At 41.1% G+C, this 12,843-nt stretch overlaps 3 protein-coding genes across 3 annotated transcripts in view; 1 reads left to right on the top strand and 2 right to left on the bottom strand.

Moving 5' to 3' along the window:
• The window catches only part of LOC132895402 (T-box-containing protein TBX6L-like), a 52,804-nt gene extending 47,635 nt beyond the window's left edge, over nt 1-5,169 (top strand). The window contains exon 8 of the mRNA XM_060935975.1: nt 5,085-5,169. Within this exon, the coding sequence (XP_060791958.1) occupies nt 5,085-5,109 (25 nt within the window). The 3' untranslated portion in view covers nt 5,110-5,169. The remainder of the gene's footprint in view (nt 1-5,084) is intronic.
• The window catches only part of rpl17 (ribosomal protein L17), a 234,897-nt gene that overhangs the window by 218,586 nt on the left and 3,468 nt on the right, over nt 1-12,843 (bottom strand). The window lies entirely within an intron of this gene.
• Nucleotides 5,271-12,843, bottom strand: part of crkl (v-crk avian sarcoma virus CT10 oncogene homolog-like) — a 76,224-nt gene continuing 68,651 nt past the window's right edge. Inside the window, exon 3 of the mRNA XM_060935976.1 lies at nt 5,271-9,182. Coding sequence (XP_060791959.1) covers nt 9,048-9,182 — 135 coding nt within the window. The 3' untranslated portion in view covers nt 5,271-9,047. The remainder of the gene's footprint in view (nt 9,183-12,843) is intronic.

A 12,843-nucleotide genomic window follows, 5' to 3' on the forward strand; every position in this document is an offset into this window, starting at 1 on the left:
TCATAGACATTCGCACAACAGTAAATGTAACTACAAATGAATAAAGTGTTATTGAATAAATCTAAAAATACACTTGGACATGCTGTTATAGGAAAATGATCAATTTCAGGGGGGCAACTATGACTGCTTCATCACACTACCAAAATCAATCAGTACTTTTACTATCATCACAGGACCATACCCAATTGTTTATTAAAATATTTTCCAACAGCATCTCTGACAGGTAGGTGAATCGCAGGTGTATCGTTTTTCCAGGGTGGAATGATTATACAGCATACTTCTTTTGTTGAAGTCATTAAAGACTTGTGTGCACAAGTTTGAATTTATTTTGGATTTTCTCAAATCCACACAGTCAAAATTATACATATGGGCTCAAATATATACATAAATTCACTTAAATCTGTTAATAAGTGGTGCTGAAGGTTCAACAATGTCTTAACTTGACAATAGCGAGGCCTAGTAACTTCTTGTACGTCATCATGATTGACTACAACTGGTAGTTTCTCTTTGCCAGCATAAAAAGGATTTGTTTGACAGCACTCATTGGATTTACCAGTACTCAGAACCATGGGAAAGTCCAAGGAACTCTATGAAGATCTAAGAAGGAGAATTATAGATGTACACAAGTTGGGAAGGTCTTTTGGAGCCATTTCTAAACAACTGTAGATTCCAAGATCATCAGTTCAAACAACTGGATGCAAGTACAAGTTCTTCGGATGTGTCACCACTTTGGCAAGGTCTGGAAGACGACCCAAACCGTCAGCCTCAGCTGAGAGGAAATTGGTTTGGATGTTCAGGAACAGCCGAGGAACCACCAAGGCTCAAGCCTGCCATGAACTGGAAACTGCTGGAACACCAGCGTCACTGTCCACAGTGAAGCGAGTTTTACATCGCCATGGACTGAGAGGGTGCCGACCAAGAAAGAAGCCCCTGCTCCAAAATCGACACCTTCAAGCTTGACTGAAATTTGTAGCTGCCCATATGGACAAGCCAAATGCCTTCTGGTGAAAAGTTTTATGGTCAGACGAGACAAAGATTGAGCTACTTGGCCACAATGACAAGACATATGTTTGGAGGAGTAAAGGTGAGGCTTTCAAACCTAAGAACACTGTACCGTCAAGCATGGTGGTGGTAGCATCATGCTCTGGGGCTGTTTTTCTGCCAGTGGTACTAGTGCATTGCACAAAGTGGATGGAATAATGAAGTAGGAGGACTACTTCCAAATTCTTCAACTTCACCTCAAATCAACAGCTAAACAGTTGAAAGTTGGACACAATTGGATGTTCCAACAGGACAATGATCCCAAACACACATTAAAACTGGTTTTAGAATGGATAAAGCAAGCTAACATTAAGCTTCTAGAATGGCCTTCCCAAAGCCCTGACTTCAACCCTATTGAGAATTTGTGGACTACTCTTAAAAGCCGGATCCATGCCAGGAAACCAACCAATTTAAATGAACTCTACCAATTCTTCCAAGAAGAGTGCTCAAATATCCAGCCAGAATTATGCCAGAAGCTTGTTGATGGCTACCCAAAGCGTCTGGTCGAGGTCCAACTTACTCAGGGACATTCAAACAAATATTAGTGGGGGTGTATGTATATATTTGAGCCTGTACGTATAATTTTGACCCTGTGTGGATTAGAGGAAATCCAAAATAAATTCAAATTTGTGCACTCAATTCTTGTTTTTTGAAGTCATTAAAGGTGTAGGTTGTACAATCATTCCACCCTGGAAAAAGAACAATTCAAGGAAATCATTCACGCCCATGATGAGTGTATGTAAACTTCTGACCACAACTCTGTGTGTGTATATATATATATATATATATATATATATATATATATATATATATATATATACACACACACATATATATATATATATATATATATATATACACACACACACACATATATATACACACACACACACACATACACAGTCTAGTAGCCAGTCCTATATGCACCAGAGTGAACCCAGAAATTGCGACAATAAGGTTTTTTGATTGATTTGCATTGTATGTGGTCTACAGATTAATTTTAGCTTGGTTGCTAAAAGTTGCACTTTGGACAATTTTTCTAATTTGCATAATTTATTCATAATTAGCAAAAATCTAATTTTTGGTAAGATATGGTTCTTGTGTGGTAAAGGTGGTGATACAAAAACCATATTTGGCCAGGATGACCGTCAGGGGTCACTTCTTTCAAAATACAGATGTTGCCCTCTGAATTCCAAGATGGCCGCCTAAATTCTTCAAAATGCTACTGCATGAGAACCAAAGGCCCTCTAGACAAATTATTAGTCTAAATATTTGTTTAAGGGTAATCTAAACACTGAAACCAAAAATATTTTTGTAGGCTATTTGATATCATTCAAAGATGGCTGCCTCTTCCAATATAAAAAAAATTTATATATATATTTTTTTCACAGTGTGGTTTCCATCAAATCCTGCGCTCTGATTGGCTGGTGAGCGGGTCCGTATCCTACAATACGGACCCCAGTTACGGACCTCTGGCAACTCGCTCGTTCACAACAAACAACTTAGTAGAACTTTTTGTCCACATTTAGCTTATAAAAATATTTATTTATAAGATTATCAAAAATCTTGTACATTTTTGCCAGCATTTCTCAGGAGAATAGCATTAATTTTACAGCATGGATAGCGATAATGACCGTCTTCACAGTGAAAGCGAGTTTTACTACCCTGAGGAAGAAGAAATAAAAGAAAACATTTCAGGAGAAAGCTAAAAACCTCTAACTTGCTAACGCCGAGCAAAAACACGCCTGAATCCTGAATGACTCAATTTTGTATAAATAGGGGACTACATAGGCGGCAAAATGCTTTTTTTTCCCCTGCCATGGAAGTGCACTTGTATACCGAGGAGGAAGCAATTTACATTACAGCCGTGAATGAGGATTCAAAATTGCGGCTCGGCTCGGTTTTCCCTTTCGGGCGCTCTCGTTTCCTGTTAGAATTTGGTAAAGAAAAAAATAATTATTTACCAACTTGGTCGGTCTGTATGGTGAAATACTGTGACCTCGGCCTTGAATACTGACCTCGGCCCAGAGGCCTCGCTCAGTACTTTCAAGACTGTACTGAAAATAAATATTTAGTCACTACACACAGTGTTTAAAAAAAATTGATAGAGATGTAAATATCCCAGAAACTACATAGTCTAGGCAAATGAAACTGAACAGCCTTAATGTTGAGCAATAAGATTTATTCCTCAAAATCTGAATGAGAAATTCAAGAAGGTATGTGGATTCCATGAACGATTTCACAATTTTTTCAATATGTGCGCCGCCTGAGACACAGACAGCCTTCCTCTTTGAACTTCTTGTGCCATGTCCAAATCTGCATTGCAGCTGGTGCATTTTTAGAGAATACGCTCATAAATGCAGGCTGCACAGTCTGTTTCGACTGTGTTCGAGCGTACTCTAAGACAAAACTTTTCTTTTCCAGTGAATGGCGTTTCTATACCTAGAGAGAGTTTAAAAAAAAAAAAAAATTTTTGACCTGTTTCCCCACACACTTAAAATTTGGTCAATTTAACAAGAATTGGCAGTTATTAAGATTGTGAAATGATATAAAATTTGAAACACATTTTATATATTTTATTTAAAAAAAATCAAACTTTCTGAAAAGGTCTGTTATTAAACTTTGGCTGATTCATTATTTTAATTGAACTGCCTTGTGTGTTCACTTTAAGAATAAAAATGTAGTGCAATAAAATTCACAGGAATTCCAGTACTAAAAGCAAATTACGTGGAGAATGGACAAATATTTAAACTGTATAATCTAGAACTGAAATAAATACTGATGATATAATCAAATGTATAAATATAAATCAAATTTCATAAGGATCCTAAACCAGTTTTTCCTTGTTTTCCTGAAGTCATTTTTAAACTTGCTTTATTTTTTAATTAACGCGTTCAATTACGTTTTCGGTTTTAGTAACCTTATATCGTGACTCGTATTCGCAACTAATTGCAAATAAATATATTATACTTAATCGGCCTATTCGGTTTTTAGCCATGTTAAATTTAGTTCGTTTGGTCCACGGTGGGCGTCGCTTGTCCGCGCGATCTTCACGAGACTTGGAAACGTGAAGCGTCAGCCAGGTACTAGTGCCGCCATTCTGAAAACTGTTTTCCAGGCGAAGTATTGCACAAAAACAAGTTTAAATGACACTTGCTGCCTACTTTTTTCAAACTTTCCCGATTGCTATCAGAACAAACAAAACTTCCGGCTTGATTACGTCAGCATTCGAAAGAGGGCGTGCGCGTCTTTTGACAACGTTGGCAGATGTCGGTCACTTTGATTTCCGCTGTACATTTTACTTCCGTCCGATGAAGTCTCGCGCAGGTCTCAGCGAATCTCGTTTACAGCCATCGCTTTGACATATGGACTGAGATTATATAACATCTCAAACATTCATAACTTGCTATAGCAGTGACAAAATAGCTATCAAAAACATTCCGATATTCAATTAAAAAAATAATAAATTTGCCTTCAGTTCTGCACTGAAGTTGCAAGGCTAATCTAACCAACAAGCAACAGGAGCTTATAGCTACCAGTGTAGCATCTTGTATGGAATGAAGAACAGCAATGTGGCATCTGGGACACCCAACACCACCCTGACTTTTTTTTTTTTTGCATTTTCTCACCTTGTATGAAAACTCCATGTTCCTTAATAGCCATGATCGTCAGTTTCTTGACCCTCCTTCCTGATGAAACACATGACTGATCAGCTGGGGTCAAACTGGTAGTATTTCCAGTCTCCCAACCAAGACAAGACTTTCTGGCACCATGATCACCTAAATTTGACATGGTGAAAGAAAAATATCATGTCGCCTTGTCCCAGCATTAGTCACGCTCACGTTAAACTAGGGAGCAAACAATTGAGGTTATGGAAGAAGAGTATAAAGAGAACATAAACCAATAGCAAAATCTGGGCTTTCCGATAAAAAGTATAAAAACAGAGGAGGGAAAAAAAAAAAAGGCTTGAAGTTGCTGTAGGTCATCAGAGCACACTTTTTCTTAGCACTTCATTAACATTCTCTAATTACTTCCTTTCTCAGGAGACTCATGACTTGTGCCAATTAAAAAAAAAATTAAAATCCAGAGAGACCGAGCAACTGGCGTCCTGTTCCACATCCGAAACCCCCGCCTCCAACCACAATCAACGAAAATGAAGTCTCCGCCTCAAGGACACAGCTCTCAGACAGCAAGCATCTCCACATTCACAAGAAGCAGACCAGACCCAGTTAAGAGAAGTAAATTTTATTTCCTCACTCTGTACACGATGGATCATATCAGCATGGATGTTACGGATGGGCAAATATTAACACATGAAAATGGTCAAAGAAAATAAAAAGGCACATTTCCATTTTTTGTACTACAGACACCATAAGGGTACCTACATATGCAAAAAACAAACAAAAAAACCAGTAATACTGTAACTATAAAATAAACATTTGGAAAACTTAAATTATTTGAACACTTCTGAAATAGATTAGCCTAAAACGGTTTCTTGAAGAGCAAAAAAAAAAAAATGTGGTTTAATTCACCAAAATCACTCAAAAATAAGGTCAGAGTTGAGAAAAGAAAAAGTGGCAAAGCAACAGAAGACCTGATCCTGCATTCACGCCAAGGGCGTACTCTCACTAGAACCGATTGCCTTGTACCACTCCCCGCTCCGCCGCATCGCGTGCTCCGGTCCTGATTGCGCTCATGTCATGATGCGGCGACAACAATGCATGTTCATCGATAAAACGAGAAATCAGACTCCTTGTTAACCCAGATATTCGCCACTGAATTGAAAAGTGCATGTTACAGCATTTGATTTCTACGCGATTAGCGATCACACTTTACTGTACGAGCCCAACTGAACCTTTCCCGAACGCACCTTTTCAGAGCGGTCCAAGTGAACCGCACCCGAGCGCAGTACACAGTATCACACTAGTCAGACTTTTGGCGTCAAACACGCTCACGTGCAGTACAAATCACCTCATGTGAGTACACCCTATCACTACTCCAGCCTTTTGTGGACTGGTTAGAAATTTTTCAGTCAAACATGAAGATTTGAATAAACAAACCAAGACCATGTTTACAAACATGTGGTTTATACAGTTTACAATAAAAGGAGGAGAAACTTTTTGGGGGGTCTAAAAGGAAACCGGTAGAACTGGTATGAGGAATTTAGCTGATCATTTGAATTTGTAGAGTTACCTTGGCAGTCATTCACTGATTTATTAAGTATATAAACCTAGTCTGGCTAACGCGACTGCAAAGCTCTCCGAGCTATTGGTCTGGCCAAGATATTAAGCCCAACCGTTTCCCAGAGCCCGTGGTTGACCCGCCTCCCTGAAATGCCTCAGTTTGCTACTGGTCGAAGCCAGAAAAGGCTGTGACGAAGCTTAAACCAATCACATCACTCTTTCCTCTGACGTATGTGACGCGACGGGGCTAACGGGTAGATTAAACCATAGACATCCTATTATTAAACTCTTACCGAAGCCGGTCGGGAGCAAGGCGAAAACGTCCTTCCTTTCAATAAATACCTCCAGGGCTGCTCTTTGCTCCGTTTTCAATGAGAACTTGCTCCATGTTCGTAATGTTTCTAGTGAATGAAGCGCTTCCGGCATAGATTCTGTAAACAATCTATGGCTTCCGGTCGCAGTTCTACTACGTCACTGCCTTGAACACACCTCTACCCAGGGCCGTTAGAGATGCTCAAAGTTGATTGGTTCCCGATTTTTCGGGAGCTTGGAAGAGCTGTAGATAGCTTGCCTGGCCAGACTAAGCTCGCAACAGGCCCTCGTGTTGCGTCACGCTTAGGATGGGCGGGCCCAGGCTAATATAAACCCTTTTTTTTTTTCTTTAAACTTGTGGCTGTATGTCACAAAGCTCCACAGAAAATTCATGACCTCAGGTCACCATCACTTCATAATGGATTTTTGGGGTCACGCTAACAGCAGTGTTCGACCGCGAGTTGGCCTAGTGGTTAGCGTGTCCGCCTCTTGATCAGGTCATACCAAGGCACGCTGCAATACAGATGCAAGTGGGGAGTCAAACTTTCGCGGTTACCCCCCCCAAACTGTAACCCTAGCTATGTAATAGGCGAGAGGCCGAGGGCTACGGAAACCGAGATCGGCGCCGCCCTACGCGCTACATGGTGTGGGAAGGACTTTACCAACAATGTAATGCAATAAAGCAACCTGAACCAAAGACCACTGTGATGAGCACGCTTAACAGGAATGAGACACATACAGACTGACAAGCAGCAAACATGACAATGCAACTTGCTTAAGATTTTTCCACCAATGTAACAATACTATCCATCCTGAGGAAGTGGTAGGGGACTATTATTGTAATTTCACTTTAGTTGTACAGTAAAATAAAACTTAAAAGCTGCTTAGAGAAGCACCGCAGACTGTCGGGTTGGAAACGTCACGGTTTTTAAACACGATACGCTTAAGTATTCATGAGTTGTCAGGGTTTTTTTTTTAAATATAAATAACTGCATCATTACTCACTGTGATGAGTAACAGACTGAATCGTACAAAGACATTTTAGCAATCATCTATTGTTTTAATGGCACAAAACAGTATCATGATGTATACTGTGCAATATCAATTTTGGCTGTACAGCTCATGTGTGAGATTAGAAAGTGAACATCCTGTAAAAGGTGTTAAAGTGTGAAAGCTGGCACATTAAGATTTGTAATTGCAAATACAACGCAGGAGTCATGTCGAGCTCCACTCGCTAGGCGTTAACAGTGAAACCATGTCAGATCAAGGCAGGAACGGCATGTGAACGCAGGCTCAGGAGGAACAGCACTCTTGGTCAGATCATGCGCACAGGCAACCGGCAGGCATTTTTATCCCTTTTTTAGAAAATCCGTTTTTTTTTGTTTTTTTTTAACTACAGTTCATTATAAACACACAGTAAATGACTGATTCATTGAATAGCTTTATTGAAAGGGGGAAAAAAAAAAAGAACCCGAGTCTGAACGCTACTAACACTAAATCATTTACAAATGATAACTGCCAATGTGCAAAAATCAGCTAAATGACAACACGGGTTGAGCTCAGTGGAAACAAAAGCAAAGCAGAGAGCAGCATTAAATCACAGACCAAATCCAACCAGCAAAGCATGCTTCCTCATGATGCCGTGTGCAAACACTCCTGCTCACATCAGTACGAGAAAAAAAAAAAGTACAGATCAGGCGCAAACCTAACACCTCATATCACTGGGATTAATCAGAAGTGGACTGAAGAAGCCTCCCAGAGTAACCTATTTTCACTGTTCTAAAGCCACAACCATTTCTCACACACTACACCTGATATTTACACATTGTGCATTATCATGGCACAAATCAAAAAAGGCTACAGCTGGAGACTAGTTTCACACAAAAGTCTGCTTCTGAGATGCATCATGAATTAATAATAAATTCATATGTTGCTCGGCACTCTAAAGAAACCTACCAGGGAGAGACTGAAGCCTCAATCAGGGTCGATTAGGACTGCTTACATATCTCTCTCTCTCACTCACACACACACACACACACACACACACACACACACACACACACACACAGAGCAAGGGAGCAAGCAGTCAGTCTCACTAGGGGAAGGGGAAGGGGGTGAGGCAAGACGAGCAGTTTTATTTTAATCCGCTTGTCATTTTGAAAACTTGCTTTTTCAGTGAGACAGTCTTAGTCAATGTGGGGGTAGGGGGAATAAGACAAAGACAGGCGAGAAAGACTAGGCGTGACAAGCCAGAGTACTCGCACCTCACCTTGGCACAAGGACAGTCGAGCAGACCCCAAAAAAAAAAACCCACCAATTTGGGAATTTATACCAGCAAAAAGGGATTAGGAACTATGAGTTTGGAGCTGTAAACAGTCAGAAGCCACGCAAATGGTTCGCTTGAGAGATGCGCTCTGTGGTAGAGCCTCAAGCAGGCAAGTGCGATTCTGGTGGTGACGACGGCAGGACAGCCAGCAGGTCGAGAAGTGCGCTGATGGGGCACCGCCCACGTTATTCGCTCTCATCCGGGTTTTGGGAATCCAATATTTTAACATGGGTGAAAGGAAACAAGCCTCTCCTGCCGTTCACTTCGCCTTCCCACTGACCGCTGATGTTCATCCGGGTCACCTTCACAATGTCACCCACCTGTGGAAAAAACACCACCAGTTACTTACAGTGCCTTATACAAGTGTAAACAGGTTCACATTACAATAAATTGGGACTGACCCGATATACAGAATATAAACCCACACACATTCAGTACGAGTTCCAACACACTCAGTTCCACCCATAGAACTCAAATACATCTCTGCTATATTCACTTGCCTAGATAGAAATTGTAGGGGTGCACCGAAAATCGAGTTCATACCAGCCGTCCCGATTATTGATCCATGTAGCTGTATTTTCGGTTCGATTCGGCGACATTTATTTCAATTTTTACCGCCTAACCATTACACTCGCATTGTTAAATCGATGTGAGAAAGCAAGCAGCTGGAATAGAGCACAGCTTTGCTTCGAAATAAAACGTGCAATTTGATTGGTTTGGGTCCTTGCTCTTGTCCAAATCAATCAGAGGAGCAGACACTTTACATGGCAACGCTGTTGCTGGGCACCAAAATTGCAGAAGCCAAGCTTAAGAGCCTTCATCTTATCTTAAATCAAAAGTTTGGCTACATTTTGGGTTTCGAGAAGACATGAAGGACATTGCAATGTGCTGTACACATGCTGACGTGAAGTATAAGGGAGGGTCAGCTACAAACCTCGCAATTGAGGCAGAAAGGCACATAGACCTTAGACACTATAGATGGAGATCTTTGAATTTGCACGGCCTCAGAAAGAAGAAAAATGCCAAAAACATCACATCCCTGTCTCCCCAAGTTCCAGCTTGTGCCTTTTACACAAACATCGATTCCGGCTCCATTACCACTAATCGTTCAGATTCCGAGGCGAAACAAAAGGGAAACACTCACCCATTCCGTATTCAGACCTCTTACACAGAACAAAGAGGTTAAAAAAAAAAAAGTGCAACGTTCCCACCGTGAACAGGCTGCGTAAAAGGGGCTACTGTTTCACTTCACTTTCAAAGATCTGGTTAGCAAACCAGCAACAATCTCCAGTGGTTTTCTCTAGAAATTTCTCAAGTCACTTGTGACGAAGTTCTAGAGAAATCCACTGGCAATGCTGGTTAAGAATGCCGACACTGTCATCCATGCTTAATTTACACATCCCTGAATATAGCAGAGAACCCAGAAAAGGCTGTGTGAAGAAAACAGAGCCAGAAATAACCGTTCCAATTTACAGTTTTCACCTCTTGGCGATGACATGCTACAGCTTCCCTTCACATTCATGTAGCATATTCTCATTTAAACCGCACCATTTAACACAACCAACCAAATGCATTATTCATAGGCTAGTTTCTTGTTTGTGTGGGAGAGAAAATTAACAGACACCCCCCCCAAAAAAAATAATAAAGTGTTGATCCTGCTGCATTTTTTAGTTTTTTAGTTCATTTTTTTTCCTAACCCAGTCAGTGCGTTTACATGCACATCCAAATCGAGCTAAGGGTCCCAAGCAGGGGTGCCAGAGAAATCCAATCCTACATGCACACAAGGAAATCGAGCTATCGTGTGAGGTACATTGTGCACCCGAGCCACAGGTGGTGCTACACGCCCCATCGTGTTGGTACACTTCCAGTTGTTGTCATGAAGAGCTATTCAAGAGTATAAACAAAGTTATCAGTTCCGTGTTCACAAGAAGAACGACGACGAGGACAGCAACCAGGGCTTAATTTGAGCCGGAACATGACGGAACAAGATCCGTAACCTCCGTTGTTGGATCCGGCAGCTATTTTCATTTCATTCGGTGTTCCGGCAACTATTTAAATGGATCAGATCACCTCCGTGACCATCACAAAGGGAAAAAAAATCAAACAAATTAAATAAGTAAATAAAAAATTGTTTAGTGTTCGGTTTTGATATCTGTTGTTGATTTCTCTCCTATGACATCCACAAAATCTATGCGAAAGGGGGAGAGGGAGGGACATGGGGTGTATACTTCCGCTCAATAGAACACCGGGTTTTTTGTAGCCGTTAGCTTGCGCTGTGGAAAAAATGGCAAAAAAACAAGAAACCTTACTAAAATTTTAAAAATGAATTATCCAACTTGTTTTGTAAACCCTTTATTTCTTAACTAATTACTTGAATTGATTGCACTTATATTTGCTGGCACTGCTTTTAAATTATTCTCTTTTTTGGGCTTTTTCCACCTTTATTGGATAGGACAGTGTAGAGACAGGAAATGAGCAGGAGAAAAACAGGGAGGGCTCGGAAAATGACGGCAGGTTGGAATCGAACCCGGGTCCCCGGATTTATGGTATGGCGCCTTATAGGGCTGAACGATCTATCGTTTTCGACCGAAAATCGCGATCTCGGACAACACGATTTTGGGATCGTCAAAGCCGCGGTTTTTCTCAGTGCTCCTAAACTGACCCATGTTTTGTTTCGTCAATAAATTGTCCTCATTTTTTACATTACAGACAAAAAAATTACGTTCAAGAAAGCCTTGTGGCACTCAGTGTGAAAGAATTTTGTGAATATCTCCTTCCGTTTTCGTGTAAATCCCCGTTGTTTGGAGGGAGCGCTGTGAGGAAAAAGTGCGCTTTCTCTGTCTGTGTCTGAGCGCGCGAGTGGGGGAGGGGCGGCTCGCGCTCTCTCACACACACAGGAGAGAGGGGCCCTGCAATAGCGACTGCTCCAGCCACTGCATCACTCTTAGGCTACGTTTACATTACGTCGAATCAGCGGATCATCAGATTAATGTTCTTAAAATGATTCGCGTTTACACTAAAACCGTTAGCCGTGCACACAGCAACACCAATACGCGGATACGCTCGGCTCCGCAGGCATCCTGCGCTCCAAATCACTCCGCCCTGAACAGCGAGTGCCCTCTGGAGGGTGCGCACTCCGGCCCTGCGCAGCTCACAGAGCGCGCGAGTGAAGTGCACAAGCCACGATTCGGGACTGAGCCGCTGTGTGTGAGATCCCAGCGCATATCACTTATTACTTGCAAGTGGAAGGATGGCAAGCCTAAAGACAATCATAACTACACAATGGGCAGTATTTGCATCAGTATTTGCAGTATTTTCATACTTTTATACTCTTTAATGAAAGGTGATACAAGGCGGAAGTCTGCGCCGTTTTTCAGCAGTCGCGTCACATGACCAACGCCAGCGAATCAGGAAGGTGGATGCCACAGTGACGTTGTCCAATGAGACGCCAGCTAGAGCTCAGCACAGCGTATCCGCGTATTCTGAATGTTTACACAGCACCGGAGCTGACACGATCTGGATTGAATACGTGGATGCTGGCAGATTCCCGTTTCCCCGCTTTTTCAGGGGGGTTAATGTAAACGGACAGTGCATCCGCGAAGAAAACGAGACAGATACGGTCTAGTGTAAACGTAGCCTTATTTCCCACAGGGGAATTGTTGGCTCTAGTTATATTATATTATATATATATATATATATATATATATATATATATATATATATATATATAATGCTTATGTACATTCTTTTACAAAAGTGCAATATTTTGATGCTGCGGAGCCATTAATCAACCTTTTTTTTTTATGTCTGATATGTTGTAGATGGGAAAAGTAAAAGAAGCAAAAAAGTTTACTTAAGAAAGATGGCTCTCTCTATTTTTATTTTAAGTTATTATAACTTGTTCCTCAGCCACTCAATGTTAATAAACAGGCCTACATTTGAAATCTGTTGACCTCAGTTTTCATTCTTGCATTAGCTTTA

The sequence above is a fragment of the Neoarius graeffei genome, chromosome 12 (assembly GCF_027579695.1).
Source record: "Neoarius graeffei isolate fNeoGra1 chromosome 12, fNeoGra1.pri, whole genome shotgun sequence".
Classification (NCBI taxonomy): Eukaryota; Metazoa; Chordata; class Actinopteri; order Siluriformes; family Ariidae; genus Neoarius; species Neoarius graeffei.